The sequence below is a fragment of the Salmo salar genome, chromosome ssa24 (genome assembly GCF_905237065.1).
Source record: "Salmo salar chromosome ssa24, Ssal_v3.1, whole genome shotgun sequence".
Taxonomy (NCBI): Eukaryota; Metazoa; Chordata; class Actinopteri; order Salmoniformes; family Salmonidae; genus Salmo; species Salmo salar.
In genome coordinates, this window is record NC_059465.1 from 18,088,199 (window position 1) to 18,104,606 (window position 16,408).

At 40.1% G+C, this 16,408-nt stretch overlaps 3 protein-coding genes across 4 annotated transcripts; 1 reads left to right on the forward strand and 2 right to left on the reverse strand.

Annotated features, from left to right (window-relative positions):
- Window positions 1-2,089: 2,089 nt before the first annotated feature.
- gtf2h3 (general transcription factor IIH, polypeptide 3) lies at window positions 2,090-6,163 on the reverse strand. The gene is made up of 13 exons (XM_014171356.2): window positions 6,048-6,163; window positions 5,616-5,695; window positions 5,409-5,515; window positions 5,146-5,291; window positions 4,974-5,036; window positions 3,882-3,911; window positions 3,722-3,750; window positions 3,559-3,633; window positions 3,417-3,470; window positions 3,268-3,336; window positions 3,040-3,175; window positions 2,908-2,944; window positions 2,090-2,784 (listed from the first exon to the last, which is right to left on the reverse strand). Exons 1-13 carry the CDS (start codon window positions 6,061-6,063, stop codon window positions 2,715-2,717), a joined length of 912 nt encoding a protein of 303 aa, XP_014026831.1. The 5' UTR covers window positions 6,064-6,163; the 3' UTR covers window positions 2,090-2,714.
- Window positions 6,164-6,477: 314 nt separating this feature from the next.
- LOC106585290 (translation initiation factor eIF-2B subunit alpha) lies at window positions 6,478-10,183 on the forward strand. The gene is made up of 9 exons (XM_014171357.2): window positions 6,478-6,918; window positions 7,145-7,246; window positions 7,463-7,599; window positions 7,780-7,896; window positions 8,009-8,121; window positions 8,227-8,295; window positions 8,504-8,579; window positions 8,712-8,837; window positions 9,979-10,183. Exons 1-9 carry the CDS (start codon window positions 6,906-6,908, stop codon window positions 10,132-10,134), a joined length of 909 nt encoding a protein of 302 aa, XP_014026832.1. The 5' UTR covers window positions 6,478-6,905; the 3' UTR covers window positions 10,135-10,183.
- A 250-nt stretch (window positions 10,184-10,433) lies between these two features.
- Window positions 10,434-16,398, reverse strand: LOC106585291 (transmembrane emp24 domain-containing protein 2). Of its 2 annotated transcripts, XM_014171358.2 has the most exons (5): window positions 16,065-16,398; window positions 12,721-12,913; window positions 12,504-12,524; window positions 11,602-11,709; window positions 10,434-11,402 (listed from the first exon to the last, which is right to left on the reverse strand). In XM_014171358.2, exons 1-5 carry the CDS (start codon window positions 16,242-16,244, stop codon window positions 11,278-11,280), a joined length of 627 nt encoding a protein of 208 aa, XP_014026833.1. In that variant the 5' UTR covers window positions 16,245-16,398; the 3' UTR covers window positions 10,434-11,277. The 2 variants fall into 2 exon arrangements, with proteins under 2 accessions (XP_014026833.1, XP_014026834.1); XM_014171359.2 differs by lacking the exon at window positions 12,504-12,524 and having other exon boundaries at window positions 16,065-16,390.
- Window positions 16,399-16,408: the final 10 nt, after the last annotated feature.

Consider the following 16,408-nt stretch of genomic DNA (forward strand, 5'->3'; position numbering starts at 1 on the left):
CCAATTTTTTCAGACCCTTTATTTCTATGACTGATCAAAACTCTCTCTCGTCCTTCTACATGTGGTGAGCAATATGTATGAAACACAAATCGCAATAAAATCACAGTATCAAATCACAATACATATAGAATTTAGAGAATCGCAATGCATATCGTATTGGCACCTGGGTGATTGTCATGAAACCAGTTTTAACCTTGCCAGTAGCAAGAAAACGAACAAACAGATAAAAAGAAAATAGTACCACAATAGAATAACAATAACGAGGGTATTTACAAGGAGAACCGATACAGAGTCACTGTACTGCGGTACGAGGAAGTTGGGGTGATATGTACATGTAGGTTTGGTCAGGTGATTGATTGAAGTACTATGTACATGTATTATTGCAGTAAAAAGTGTCTGATATGTTTGACATTACCATGACACTCTTTCAAGTTGCTGTAAATACTACAATAGGCTTGGATGTTGTTTTTTTTTACATAGTATCTCATAGAAATACTTTGATTATTCTTTGTATGATAACTAGTTTAAAATATATCGCTAATTCTGTACCTTTCCATCATTTTCACCCTAATTATTCATTTACAAAATATACAGGACGTGACTCTTATTCTGAAGGATCCCAGAAATCCGTGACCTGGAAGTACTTGTTTCACAGAGGTGGTTTGATTTGCTTCTGGAAAGGCTTTCCACTCGATGTTGGAACATTGCTTGCTTCCATTCAGCCACAAGAGCATTAGTGAGGTCAGGAACTGATGTTGGGCGATTAGGCCTGGCACGCAGTCAGCATTCCAATTCATCCTGAAGGTGTTCGATGGGGTTGAAGTCAGGACTCAGTGCAGGCCAGTAAAGTTCTTCCACACCGATCTTGACAAACCATTTCTGTATGGACCTTGCTTTGTACATGGGGGCATTGTTATGCTGAAACAGGAAAAGGCAATCCCCAAACTGTTGCCACAAAGTTAGAATCAAATAATCATCTAGAATCATTGTAGGCTGTAGCGTTAAGATTTCCTTTCACTGGAACTAATGGGCCTAGCCAGAACCATGAAAAACAGCCCCAGACCATTATTCCTCCTCCACTAAACTTTACAGTTGGCCCTAAGCATTGGGACAGGTAGCCTTCTCCTGGCATCCGCCAAACCCAGATTTGTCCGTTGGACTGCCAGACGGTGAAGCATGAATCATCACTCCAGATAACACGTTTCCACTGCTCCAGCATCCAATGGCGGCGAGCTTTATACCACTCCAGCCGATGCTTTGCGCATGGTGATCTTAGGCTTGTGCGAGGCTATTCGGCCATGGAAGTCCATTTCATGAAGCTCCAGACTAACAGTTCTTGTGCTGATGTTGCTTCCGGAGGCAGTTTGGAACTTGGTAGAACGTGTTGACGATTTTTACTCGCTTCAGCACTCGGTGTTCCCGCTCTGTGAGCTTGTGTGGCCTACCACTTCGTGGCTGAGCCGTTGTTGCCCCTGGATGTTTCCATAATAACATCACTTACAGTTGACCGGGGCAGCTCTAGCAGAGCAGAAATCTGACTTGTTGGAAAGGTGGCATCCTATAATGGTGCCACATTTAAAGTCACTGAGCTCTTCAGTAAGGCCATTCTACTGCCAATGTTTGGCTTTGGAGATTGCATGGCTGTGTGTTCGATTTTATACACCTGTCATTTACAGGTGTGGCTGAAATAGCCGAATCTACTAATTTGAAGCCGTGTCCACATATTTTTTGTGTATATATATATATATACACACACACACACACACACCAAGGTACTGGTGCAAATACCATGATATTTTCCTGGCATGGCAGTACAAAAAATTACCATGTCAGGAAATACCATGGTATTTTCCTGCCTAGGATAGTGACCAAAAACCATGATCGTACCAAAGTATTAAGGGGTAATAATCAGCTGCCTGGCTGATGACCACCGCGGTAACTAGTGACGACCAATGACACCAGGAAAAACATTTAATTTAATCTTTATGGAATTAGTTTTCATTCCACAAATGGTAAGAGGGTATTGTAAAGAAAAGCAACAACTCAGAATGTTGGTATGAGTGGATGCAAAAATGTATAGAAATTCATATTAAGGAATATTAGGCCAGATTTATTGATTAACAAATTCTGTATTTAAAAGTATCAAAAACATGCATGTACAAATGGTGAGATGTGACATTTTTTTTAAACAAATTGTAGCCATTATCTTTTGTGATTTTAAACCCAGAGCCATATGCTGGATTCATGACGGAAACTCGGAACCTCAGAGTAAAAATGTACCTAGGTTATTTGTGTAGAGCTTCCCATTGGTTTATTCTGATACTGTCTGAGTGGGAAACTCGGGTATTATCGTTTCCAAGTCAAACATGTCTGAGTTTCCTAGTTCCGACATGTCATGAATCAAGCATTAGCGCTTCCTAAACCATTGGTGGCCAACTCTGTTGTAGTGGTGTGGTGCAGGCTTTTGTTCCTTTGTTATTTTGATAAGATCAATCAGGTGTGTTACTGCTTGCCTGAAACAAAAACCTGCACCCACACAAGCCCTCTGTGTATTAGTGACCATCCCCGGCCTAAACCAATATTTCCACTTGACATAACCTGCGGTTTACCAAGGAGGGTGATAATACAGTAATACCTTACCAAAAGAAAACCGTGGTAATCTTTAAATAAAACTTTCCAATTACAAAGGTCCATGTACAGTATTCATTTGCATGTCACGTTGATGGCTTGAGTTTCTTCTTCTTTGACTTCACCACCTGGGGCAATGGAATTTTGAAGGCAGTCCTACAAGGAAAAGGCATTTGAAGATGACTAAACACATTTTCACAGAAACAAAAAAATAATTACCACCTGTTTCTACTTCCCCTAATGTCTATTACAACAAGAGTAAAGGTCTGTAGTACTCACTCGCACGTTGTGCAGATGGGACTGAAGTTGCAGAATACTTCAAGAGAATAGGGTTTGTTCATTAGAAATTAAATCATTATACAACTGCAAATGTTCACAACTTTTATACAATGAAAAAACAAAATAACTCACTTGACAAACACACTGAGCAGACATAACCAATCTCAATGAGGTTTCTGTGGCAAAAGCATGCTGCTCTGTAATCCACATGTACAGGAGGTGGCAGCACCAGTTGGGAGCGTTGGTCAGAGTCTGGCAGGAATACCCACTACAGGTAAAATAGAATGTAACCAATGTCACACAAAACATAAGACATAAAAGCTAATCAATCTTTATCTCTGATATCATTTTTATCCTCACCAGAAGATATTGTGCCAAGGCAATCTTCTGTGGTATCTTCAAGTACAATCCTCCAGTTATGTCACAGGCCTGTTAAGACAAATGCAGTAGAAAATGGTGAACCTGAAAATGTTTGTGCACATCTATATGATAAAGCAATCAAAACTTGCCTGTTGGAGGAGACCTGAGTCCGAGTCTAACACACAGGCGTCTATTAGGATGCTCTGTAACAAGACAAGACAAAATACAGGCACCGTTTCTTTATTAAACATATGCTAAAGAAAGCGAAAGCTGAGAAGAAAGTAATTTTACCTGCTTCTGGGCAGCGAAAATCACATTCATGAAGTTCATGTATTGCAAGGCACAGTCTTCCGCTGCTTTAACGACCTATTCCGCAAAAACACAAAACAAATATTCAAACCACTCACCAAAGGAGTAAGCTACCCTTGTGAAACTGACTCCAGTGAGGTCTTACCAATATCCTTGACTTCATTTCTTGTCCGGCTGAAAAAAAAGCAGGGAAACATATGACTGAAAACCATGACTTGTATAATGACCATTACAAAATTGTAAGATTAAATCTGATGGAATTTATTAACACTTTATTAGCCTAGTAATTGAAATGCTCTGAATACCTTCTAGCTCCTTTGCGACTCTATGGATATCTGAATATTGAAAGTAAAAGAAACATACAAGCATCCAGCTCAAATTTGATGAGGGGGATTTTATTTCTAATTTACAAATCGACAAAACACCAAAGAAAACCAACCATTTAAAAATAATTAAGTTTTCTAGAACCCTCTTCCCGACAACTAAAGGTCTGAAGCTTCTGCGCATGTGCGTGATTCTCTACTTCACGCAGTTTCTGCTCTACTCATTCGGCTTCCCAGAGAACAGGCAACTCTGGCAAATGGTGCTCATTTAATAAAGTTGGATTAAAGCTGAATCAATGTCTGCAAGATCACATAATGACAGTATTCTGCACAACAGAACTGAATATAATAGCATAGTATAACATTATTGTAAGACACAAAAAAAACATTTATGATTTTTTCCCCCCTTATGATATTGTGTGAATGGTCGTATTAAATACATTTTTTAAGTGTGAAATGTCAATCAGTTTCATGGGGATATATATTTAGATGTTCTTGAGTTATCAACAGTGTTGTTCTAAAGTAGCCTACAGGGTTGTTTTGAATTATGTACGGTGACTAAATTTAGAACAGATGGTGTTAAACTAGCATACCTGTGTTTTGTTTCAATCAAAGCACATATTTTGTCTAGTGGCGCATGCTGTTGAGTTTTGGCCGCACAAGAGAAAAATGGGACCAGTCGCACAATCATTCTAAAATCTCATAAATGATTTATTTTCATTTTCTTAAATGAACGTTATACTTTGCTATTATATTTGGTTCTGTTATGTTGACTACTATCATTGTGTGATCTTGCAGACATTGATTCAGCTTTGACCTAACTTTATTAAATGAGCACCCTTCACCAGAGCAGCCTATACTCTGGGCAGCCGAACGAGTAAAGCAGAGAATCCTGCATATGCGCAGAAAGTTCGGATCTTTAGTTGTCGGGAAAGGATTCCAGAGACTCTGATGTGCAGCCTTGGCCAACATAATTTCAGGGAAATTGATTAATATCTTCTCTAAGATGGTGATTATGCTGCTGTTCTAATGGAAATGCATTGTAATGACTAAGTATTTTAATGGAAAGGATACAGCAGAGAGCTTTAGCAAGTGATCCCGCCAATAGTGTGTCTGTCTGGTTTCCCTTCACTTCAGCTGAAAAACATAAAAGTGAGGATCTTCTAAGAGTACACAAAGGGAGTTGACAAACACTGCTAACTGTGTTATTTTTTGGCAACGCACAGGGAAATTATTCTGCACTTACTTCTTGACATGAGATTCTTGATCTCTTCTGCAATGAAGTCATTGGCAACTGACAATAGCTCATACTTGCCATCCCCACTAGTTGATGCATTGTCATCCCCATGACCATCTCCAGATTTCCAGAGCTTACAAGGATACAGAAAATGACTGCAGCATATGACAAGGGAGGAAGAGAGACATTTGTAATTAGATTGGAACATGAAATCACAGGACAGAAACCAGCATTTATAAGTATTCTGTGTATCTACTAACAAGTTTGATTACCTTTCCTGACAATGGCTGGCAATTATGGCCAGCTTGTTGGTCCTAGTCATGACCAGGTGGGAGTTACCCATCACCATGACTGCATCCAGACACTTGGAAAGGGTGAACTAAGAGAGAAATACAAATCAAGCATATCTCAGTCTAATTTATTCTTTGAAGTAGAGGCTAACTCTGTAGACAATTGCACAATTAATAATAGTTAAATACCTGAGGTTCTCGATTAGCTTGCTGACCCCACCATATGGGATTGACATCCACAACAATGACCAGAAGACTTACTTCATCCTCTGCAGACAAACACATAAGTTAGCTTGACAGGTGGCTATTGTTGTTATGAAAATAACTAACTTATGCCTTTTCTCATGCATTCCTTTTATATGAGTGATTAGTACTACACCAACGTTACTAATTGCTAGCTAGCTAGTGATTAGCACAAACTAGCCAATGTTAGCTAGCTAGCCAGCTATGTCATTCCTTCATAAAACGAATTCAATGCCAGCAAGCTTGTAAGCCAATGTTTTCACTACATATAAATATATATATATATATATGTTACACATGCAATGTTTTAACATATTCATTATTGTTTGAAATTATGGTTTATTATGGTTAAATCTCTATTATGGTGAATTCACTTACCCGACGCCATCACCATAAGTTAACATTGCTAACTCCTCCAGCGTACCCAAACTAAAGACCTGCCCATTTCTCCCTAAAACAACCAATAAGAAATGAGGTGTACATCATCAAATTGCGACGTCTGATATTTATGCCGCGTTTAAAACACCTTGGATCTCGGAAATCTCTGACTTCCGAGCGTTCCCGACAACTTGGAACTCGGGGAAAAATGAGCTCGGACTGAGAAAAAGGACCGTGCTATTGGGACGTCTCTATCCCATTGAAGCTTACATTTAACATAGTTAGAGCAGAGTTTCTCAAATTCGGTCCTCAAGTGCCCGTTTTGGTTTTTGCCCTAGCACTACACAGCTGATTTAAATAATAAACTAATCATCAAGTTTTGATCATTTGAATCAACAATGTAGTGTTTTTTCCGAATTCCCAGTTGTCGGGAACGCACTGAAGTCGGAGATTTCCGAGTTCCCAGTTGTTTTGAACGCGGAATCCATCCCAAGAAATGAGCAAACATTTACCTTAAACCCAGTATAAGTGTGACAGAATTTGCTATTAAACGTATTTTATTTGACGCAAATCAAGGATTGTCTTTTCTCAGTCCAAAACGTAAGAAGCTACACTTGAAAGAGCATAATTCGCGTCAGAGGAGGAAAAACGTGTCTGTTTAATGCGCGCGAGCAAGTACATGACTAGTAGCTCGCTAACGTTAGATAGCTGGAGAACGAAGGACTAGGTAGCGTAGTTGTCAGGAAAAATCCATCTGGCACATACTAGGTTAGCTGGCTAGAAAGTTTATTCTACAAATATTCAGGTATCATCTGGGCCGTTTTCTGCTTTTGTTGAGGTGGGGACTTGTTTGACAGAATGGACAAAGATGGTGAGTTTAGGTGTCATTGATGAACTTGATGAGTAGACATGCTTCTCATATGGTCCCCCATAGGAATATATACATGGTCTTGCCTGCAGTTGATTTCATGGGGGTTGTTTCCATGTATGCACAACACACTATTCACTTTTTAGTGAGAGTGTAATCAAGTAGATTTGCACTTCTATATAGATCATGTTTCCATATGACTGACTTGCCCATGGCCATCTCCTTTCAGAGCTGGTGGAGTACTTCAGGACACAAATGAGACAGGACCCTGAGGTACCCTCTGCTGTAGCAGCAATCCGCACTCTCCTGGAATTCCTCAAAAGAGACCAAAGTCAGATTTACTTTCAGACAAGACATTACTTTTCTACCCTCCTTCATTTGTTATACTGATGTGTAGTGAATCAAGAGGCAAATCTTTTGTCTGATGGTTACTGAATTCAAGATATTTTCCTCATCACTGCTGAAGGGTTGGTACTCGATTTGTCAATTATTAGCAAATAGACAAGTTGTGGTATTGATTGGCTGGGTGCTTTATGTCCCTGAGCAGGTGAGACCATCCTGGGCCTGAGAGAGAACCTGACCCAGACCATTAGGTGTCTGGAGGAGGCGGACTCCTCTGTGGCTGTCTCGTCTGGTGGCGAACTGTTCCTCCGCTTCATCAGCCTCACATCACTGGAGCACCCTGTGAGTAGAGGGCTATCACCTATCCCTCTTGCTGCAACACCTAGGCTACTCTTATACACTCCGAGCCCACTTTACTGTGATTTTACATGTATTCAATGGTGAGAGTACTTTGAGTTGTACAACGTACCATCATGATTTGAGATGTCATTCTCAGAAATGTTTTATTTGTCCCCCGAACAGGATCTCTCTCAATGCAAGAAAGTTATGGTAGAGAGAGGAGAGCTCTTTCTAAAGAAAATATCCCTTTCCAGGAGTAAAGTAGCAAAACTGTGCCATATCTTTATCAAGGATGGAGCTGTAAGTATTTCTATAGAATTTAGTTTTTTGAATGAAGTCTCAAACCCGCTCCACTGGAATACATGGTGATTCTGCCTCTGACAAACACTGTGTTCTCTATTGCCATTCACAGAAAATATTGACACACTCCTCCTCCCGGGTGGTTCTTAGGGTACTGGCGAATGCAGCAGCCGCCAAGAAACGCTTCATTGTCTACGTCACTGAGTCACAACCAGACTCTGCAGGGTGTGTGCTCAACACAAACGCATGCATATGTATAATACCAAACTAAGCAAACCCTAGAGAGGAACTTGAAAGAATATTCACAAGTATACTTTCGTCTCTTTCCAGACAAAAAATGGCAGACAAATTACGCAACCTAAACATTCCGGTCACAGTGGTTCTTGATGCTGCAGTGGGGTAAATATCAAAATCATTTGTTGAGTCATGAAATTATATAAATCAGATTGAGATCTCAGCTCAATCATACTATTATTTTTTTGAAGGACCTTAAAATTACTGTTTTAATAATACCCACTTTTGATTTATACAGGTAGTCTATATGAAGGAAGTAGTCAGTGAAAACCATGTCTCTTATTAGTACTGAAAATAGTGTGTTTTGTTAAAGGTATATCATGGAAAAGGTGGATCTGGTGATTGTGGGTGCAGAGGGAGTGGTGGAAAGTGGTGGCATTATCAACAAGGTACTGTGTATATTCTGAATTGGATAACACACCAATCAGACACATTCTGGACAATCTTATGTTTGTCATTGGATGATGTTACCATTTACAACACATCATGGGTTACCCTATGTTCTGCAACCCACTTGACAGATTGGCACCTATCAACTGGCTGTGTGTTCCAAGGCTCACAACAAGCCTTTCTACGTTGTGGCAGAAAGCTTCAAATTTGTCAGACTCTACCCTCTAAACCAGCAAGATGTCCCAGACCGATTTAAGGTAATTGCACTCATCTTTAATTTACAATCTGTAGAAACTGAGAATAGAAATGTTTGTCAAACATTACAGCACAGTTAAAGTATATTGCAACTAGAAAATCAAAAGTGGATGGTTTTCAGAGATAGATGGGAGGATTGAGGGTAGCTGAAGGGTGGGACTAAACAAATACAAATTAAAAGATAAATGTAAAATATACCGTTTCCGTAAAGTGTAGTATGTATACGGAACAAAAATATAAATGCAACAATTTCAATGATTTTGAGTTAGAAGGAAATCAGTCAATTGAAATAAATTAGGCCCTAATCTATGGATTCATATAAATGGGCAAGGATGCAGCCATGGGTAGGACTGGGGAGCCACCCACTGGGGAGCCAGGCCCAGCCAGTCATTCGTTTTTCCCCACAACAGGGCTTTATTACAGACAGAACTACTCCTCAGTTTCATCAGCTGTCCGGGTGGCTGGTCTCAGACCATCCAGCAGGTGAAGTAGCCGGATGTGGTGGTCCTGGGCTGGTGTGGTTACACATGGTCTGCGGGTTGTGAGGCTGGTTGGGAGTACTACCAAATTCTGTAAAACGACAGAGGCGGCTTATAGTAGAGAAATTAACATTCAATTCTCTGGCATCAGCTCTGGTGGACATTCCTGCAGTCCACATGCCATTTAAGCTCCCTCAACTTGAGACAACTGCACATTTGTGTCCTTTTGTCCCCAGCACAAGTTGCACCTGTGTAATGATCATGCTGTTTAATCAGCTTTTTGACATGCCACATCTGTCAGGTGGATGGATTTTCTTGCACAACATTTGAGAAATAAACACTGTGTGTATGGAACATTTCTGGGATCTTATTTCAGCTCATGAAACATGGGACCAACACTTTACATATTGCATTTATTTTTGTTCAGTACAAGCTGTTAATAGAAGCTAAGTATTGTCCATTATTTTACTCTAATTAGGGAAGGTAGAATCAGTAAAATAAATTAAACATTTGAAATCTATGGGGGATTGGAAATGATGCAGACAATTATTGATAGAACCCACAATCTACAATATTAAAGCTGTTCCACCCCTAAAAACAATTAAAAGTCATTGGGCTGTAGTTATTTTATGTGCTAACTTGTGGTCTCACTTTACTCTCTCAGTATAAAGCAGACACTCTGAAGGCAGTGGAAGATCTAGCACAAGAACACCCCATGATTGACTACACACCGCCATCGCTGATTACACTTCTCTTCACAGACCTGGGGGTTCTCACTCCTTCCGCAGTCAGTGACGAACTTATTAAGCTGTACTTGTAAACCATCACTAGAATACAATAAACACCATCAAATGGATTCATTTAATTCAGATATGAACAAGTCACCTTTCAATATGCATATCACTAATAACATTAAACCCATAGTGAGTCAAGACATAATTCAAGGATTTTATTAGTCTTGGATTTAAGGAGAAACTCACAAAAATCAGGTGTTTTACTTTGTGTGTGTGAACATTTGCCCCCTACTTGCTTTACTGGAGTTTGAAAAGGTTCCTCTGACCCATGGGAGAGTATATAAAACGACTGTACTCGTCAATTACGAATTAAAAGCAATCAATCTTGAGGACAAGGAAACACTTTATTATGAACTGGATTTGGGTCATGAGTTCATCCACATTTTAACTTGACTCTGAAAGTCTGAGCTCTGTATCTGTTATTCACCCCGTTGTGACCAATGTCACCCTCTGCTAACCCAGAATAAAACATTGAACATAACTACCAATACAAACTAGAATAAGATCTGCACAAAATTGTCCTCATTTGATAAAGTACAATACTAGAACAATAAATGCTCAAGCAACTACTTCAAACTGGCAACAATAGCTCAGATCTCACACCAAGGCTTTTCTTATTCTGCATTTTACCCCAAAATGTAACAGTCTTAAATACATACAGTACAATTATATACCATTACTTTTTCCATTAAATATGCATTGTGCATACTGTGACTGATTGGCACGGTAGGTGTTAAAAAAAACGTATTTGTACGACAAAATATACTCCCTAAAAAACATCTAGAGCAAGCTGAACAGTTGTAACAATTATCATTCCAAGCCCAGTGTTGTATTTAATGTGTCCACAACTTACTACAAAACCTCCTGGCATTGAGTTTTAGGGCAGTGGGTTTGAATGCATAAATACTCTTCTTGATCAAAAATGTATAATACCCTCTTCAGTGCTATTGATATCAAAGTCTGAGGAGTCAATGCAAAGACAGTTCTCCTCGATTGGAAAAACATACATTGTACCATGGCCTGAAGTACGAGAAGAGAAAAACAGAGACATGAGACTGGATAAGGAAAAGGCTTTTCAGAGGTTGTTTGATTTCCAACTTTGTAGTATGGTGCGGCTAATGGTTCAAGTGAACGATGACTCACTTTGGAGTTGGGAAAAAAGCCTTGTTTTACACAACTCTCCGCACCTCGAAAAATCTCTTCAGGTAGTAGATCTGTCCCAGGGTCATGGCTACCAACACAAGAGCTTCAAAGAAGGACCAAAGCACCACTCGGCTGTTTGTGTTGTCATTAACTAGAGGGGAGGGAGAGAAACAGGATAATACTTTAAACAACTACTGCCACTGAACAATGCATTCATTAAGCTGTCAAAATTGATGTTCTTTACATAAATGCTGTTTGGTTTTGTTCATACGTTATTCATTTTCTATGGAAATAGCACATTTTACATTGCTATCTTGTTGAAGAAAGAAGTAGCACAGAAGTGGTCTTACTTGCTCTGTGTATTCTCTCTCGGACCTCCATGTATTCCTGTTCATGTTTTACTGCCGTCATGGCAACTGCTAGCTCATTAATCATCTCCTCCAGCTTGTTCTGGTGGGCTGTGAACAATAACAGTACACCAAATATTGCACAGTTAAAGAAGCCAAGAAGCACAGGCACATACAAGTAAATCAAGTAAAACTCAAATCCAAGGTTTATTGTAGATGCTGGTTAAAGGGATGTAAGGACTTTCAAGCAATAAACTTGTGCAGGAAATGTTTGTACATCACACAATAAACACCATCAGTAACTGTCAGTAAACTGTGACATCCATGTCTGCCAATATCTTGGGTATACCTATTGTGCAAAATTGTCCTTTTAACTAACCTTTACATTAACCTTACACTATGTCAGGTACATTTAAATAATTTAAGTTTGTTTTCTACATAAAATAATTGCAGTAACAAAAGACTTGGATAAAACTTAAAGGCACAGTTTGAGCTGGTAGTGCTGTACAAACTGCTGCATTGACTGGACACACGTGTACATGGATTGGATACCAGATTTCTTATTGAAACTGACCAACCAATCATTTTGAAAGACTGAGGGGAAAAAATATATAATTGCTGACCCAATTTGTTCACTTACTGCCCATAAGGCAGAGGCTGAGGGGGCATACATTTCCAAAATCCATTCACCAGTCTCAAGTCATTGCTCGGCAACAGGTGAGTGTCCATAAAGCAAAACACAAAACAGCACAACCCAGGCAATTAATAAAACTGCACTATTTAAATTCCCTGTGTTAATTAAGTAATTCAGTATCTGGGGTAAGCAACACTACAGAGAATGAGGTCATTCTCTCCAAGAGCATTGAAGAACGACCATCTGACCTCATGCAATAGTGTTAACCTACCGTCCCAGGTGTCTCCACCACCTGATGGAGGGAAGGGGCAGGCAGAATGAGAAAAGGAGGAATATGATAGAACAGAAGGAATATAAAGAAAACAGCAGGAGAAAATGAAAGTAGCACACAGTGTTCCCAAGAACGTAAAAACATTGACGGTGAGATGATTTTCCTAACATCAGTCAGTGTAGCCATTGCTGCCTCGTCAACCTTAACCCCAGCCTACCTTCCGTCTCCATGCCGTCTCCCTTGGGGGCCTCTCCGATGTCAATGGTAAACATGACAATCTTGGGCGTCATGGTGGACATCTTATTGCTAAAGCAGAACTTGTATGTGCCATCCATATGGGCAGCCACAGAGTACTTTCCACTGGATTCTCTGTCTCCTTTATAAATCTGCTTCCCATCTGGACCCGTGATCTGCAAATGAAAAGTACCTGCTTAGTAATTGATATTCCCCTGTTATAGGGATAGTTCAGATGAATTACAAGATGACCAACTGGTTTCCTTACCTTGTAAGCAGTCTATGGCCAAGGTATGACAGCAATCCATGCTTTGGTTTTATTTCCCTTGCACTGTTTCCAAATGCTAACATTTTAGCATTTGTGGCACAAATCCCATTTAAGTCATGGTACCGATATTAGCATTTTTCGTGCATCATGTCCAAACATCCGAAAGCATCTAAAATTGATTCTGAAGCTCAACAAAGTCACTTATAGATAATTTGAACATGAACATCGTGCACCCAAAATGCTAATACCGGCACAATATACTTGAATTGGGCTTCCGAGTGGCACAGCGGTCTAGGACACTGCAGTACCAGGTTCTAATCCAGGCTGCATCACATCCGGCTGTGATTGGGAGACCCATTGGGCGGCGCACAATTGGCCCAGCATCGTCCGGGTTTAGCCGGGGTAGGCCGTCATTGTAAATAGGAATGTTGTTGTTAACTGACTTGCCTAGTTAAATAAATGTTAAATAAAAAAAATGTATAAGTGGGATGATAGCAGGGCAAGGAAACCAATATATAATTTGGGTGAACTATCCCATTACCGTTAGGAATACAGGTAACTTAGTTATGTTTTGACTGGACACCAGAATTAAAGGCGCTACATGGTCAATCCAACATCTGCATCGGACATGCAGCATTTATGGCGATATGGCCTCTGTAGAAGTCAGGGCATTCATACTTCTTGCGCTTCGTGGAGCAGGGCAGAACTGTTGTGAAGGAAGTTGTCAAGGAAGTGAGTTTGTGTTTAAACCAGGGGCGGAAATCCCGGGGGGGACGGGGGACACACGACCCCCCCATCCTGGGAAAAATATGATTTGTCCCCCCCAATATATCACTGAAACATAACTATGTAATTTAAATAATATTAATAATACGCAATGAAAGCAATTGTGCTGATTATAGACACTTAATAGTGCGTTTTTAAGTTTCAAAAGATTGCAACCCCCCCACCCTTTGCCTCACAATGGTTTGATCCACTGCCAGTTCCTTAGCTTGCTCCGTAACAGAGAGGTCGTATCTACTGTCTGAAAGGCACTCAATGCACGTAACTGACGTGAGGTTAATCCAGTCAATCGCGCACACACACTAGCTGAATATGCAGAGCTAGCGCGCAAATATTAACTATTAAGCTAGCTAGTACCTATTCCATTTATGTAGCGTCGTCAAAGATGGAATCAGCATGCAGATGATGTAAGTTAGTGCTTCAAAATCCCTGTGATAAGGTTAGCGATAAACTGAAATCCAAACTGAACAGAACTACACTCTCTTCTACCATTGTCTTAAATATATTTAATGGTCTCGTTGCAAAAGCTAAATTGTCGCAAGTGAACTTTTATTTATTTATTTTATTTCACCTTTATTTAACTCGAGTAGCAAAGATTATAGCAAACACCACTGAAACTGAATTGGTGCTCGCTAGCTTTGCAAATTCAGCTATTGTTGGAAGCCAGCCAATATGAAACAAACTATTAAAATTACAAAAGGTTGCAGCATATGTTGTGTAAATGGTGAACTCATACAGCTGTCAACTCTTGTCATTTTAATCCGTTTCACATTTGCTAGCTACCTTTTAGATCGAAGCCCAAATAGAATGATTGAAGATGATAGAAGCCCATCTCCTACTGTAAATAACCTACACACTGTGTGTGTAGCCAGCCAGGTAGAAAAATGGCAGAAAAATAAAAGACGGACATCAGAGTATTTTTCAATACACCAAAACGCATAGTAAGAACCCTAGTAGCCTAATATCTCAAAGACTAGTTGATAAAATGTTCATAAGAAAGAAATTACATTCTAATGGAAATGTTTCACAATGATGTCATTAGGCAGAGCAGGCAACAGATGGCACACAGACAGCAGAGTTGGGGACAGATATGCAGGGACAGACTGGCAGAGACAGGGAGTCTCAGGTAAGTTTGTTGAGTCTTTGTTTGGCAACATTATGAAAGGTTCTCAATTTTTTTGACTTGTAAAATAGGAACATAATTGGAAAATGCCATGGATACCCCCACTCTCAACTTAAACTGGTGACTGAACTAAGATTTGTTAAAGGCAATGGTATTGCTGTTGTGATTAGTTGTGTAGTATTTACCATATTACAATGTAGGCTGTGTTACAGCACTACTTTTGGTGTCCCCCTCAGGAATTGCTCTTGAGAAAATTTCATGTAATTGTCCCCTCCAAAGTTGATATCAGATTTTCGCCCCTGGTTTAAACAGGACCTCCAGCACCCCCATCAACCCTCAACCAATCATGTCAATGCGGAGCTGGGATATGGAGCCCTCTGCATCGTTACAAAAAATGGGAGGCGCATGCCATGCACATGGCTCAAATTGGGCCTCTGCATGCCGCTGGAGGCTTCGCAATTGCGTCACACCCTCCATACTGGAGCCCCCGACCACATTTTCGGATCAAGCATAAATTGGCTCTTCGGCAGAATGCTGCCCAAATCCACCAACACAAATATATGAATTATAAACAGCCATAACATGAAATCATGCCTTGGCTCATGTTATTTAAATTATAATAACTATGTAAACAGGATAGTAGCTACTTAAAGCTACTAACTATTATTATATGGCACAATTTCAGTGACGTTTGCAAGGTGATGCTGCTAGCTAGGCAGGTTAACGTTAGTTGGCCAACTCGCCAAAAAGTTAGCGATCAAAGATACTTAGCCACTAACATCCAGAGAGTTTTCTAATATCTCCGACATAGCTAGCTACATTACCAAGCTATCTATTTACCCACCCAACTTAGCTAACAATAAAATTGTCAGTATTCTGTACCGCAAGGTGTAGACTTCACTACAAGTACATTATATGACAAGACCAACTGTTAGCATTATTTGTTAGCCACACTAACTCATATTGCTAGTAAACTAGTAGGACGAGTTTAATGGCTTGCTAGCTAGCTAGGCTAACGTTAGCTAACTCAATTGCTCATATTTAGCAAGGCCCGCATATTCCAAACCTAGCTAATTGAGCTGCTGCAGGGACTGATTTCGCTCAAACAGATTTAGAAAGATGTTGGGCACCTTCCACAACTCAATGGGCTTACCTCCACATCGATGTCAAGGAAACCTCCTTCGGCCACCTCAAACATGAGGCCCATCTTGGTACCAGAGTTGACTCGTTCAAATAAACATTCTTCTGCATGAGCGTCTATGCTTACAAAATAACCTGACGCGGTGGCGGACAACATAGCTAAAATTACCATAAACTCAGAGAGGGTAAACATAACTGCTGTTGTTTTTCGCAACTATCTATGTGAAAAAGACGCTAAAACGTACTAGTAAGAGCGAGCCCTCGCAAGCCATTGATTTGTGGAGGAGGAGCTAACACTACTAGTGGAGCGCGGACCCGTTCTTCACACCTCAGTGAACGCGTCTTACTTGAAGATGG

Excerpts from the sequence above, each read along its gene's own strand:
- gtf2h3 (XM_014171356.2), bottom strand. Across the intron at positions 3,471-3,558 it reads TTTTCGCTGCCCAGAAGCAG|AGCATCCTAATAGACGCCTG; the intron begins GTAAAATTACTT and ends GTCTTGTTACAG. Across the intron at positions 2,785-2,907 it reads CCCATCTGCACAACGTGCGA|GACTGCCTTCAAAATTCCAT; the intron begins GTGAGTACTACA and ends TTTTCCTTGTAG.
- LOC106585290 (XM_014171357.2), top strand. Across the intron at positions 7,247-7,462 it reads ATTCCTCAAAAGAGACCAAA|GTGAGACCATCCTGGGCCTG; the intron begins GTCAGATTTACT and ends GTCCCTGAGCAG. Across the intron at positions 8,296-8,503 it reads GTTCTTGATGCTGCAGTGGG|GTATATCATGGAAAAGGTGG; the intron begins GTAAATATCAAA and ends GTTTTGTTAAAG.
- LOC106585291 (XM_014171358.2), bottom strand. The coding sequence starts at position 16,244 with ATGTTTACCCTCTCTGAGTTTATGGTAATTTTAGCTATGTTGTCCGCC. Across the intron at positions 11,710-12,503 it reads TGGTGGAGACACCTGGGACG|CCCACCAGAACAAGCTGGAG; the intron begins GTAGGTTAACAC and ends TATTGTTCACAG. Across the intron at positions 11,403-11,601 it reads AGAGAGAATACACAGAGCAA|TTAATGACAACACAAACAGC; the intron begins GTAAGACCACTT and ends CCTCCCCTCTAG.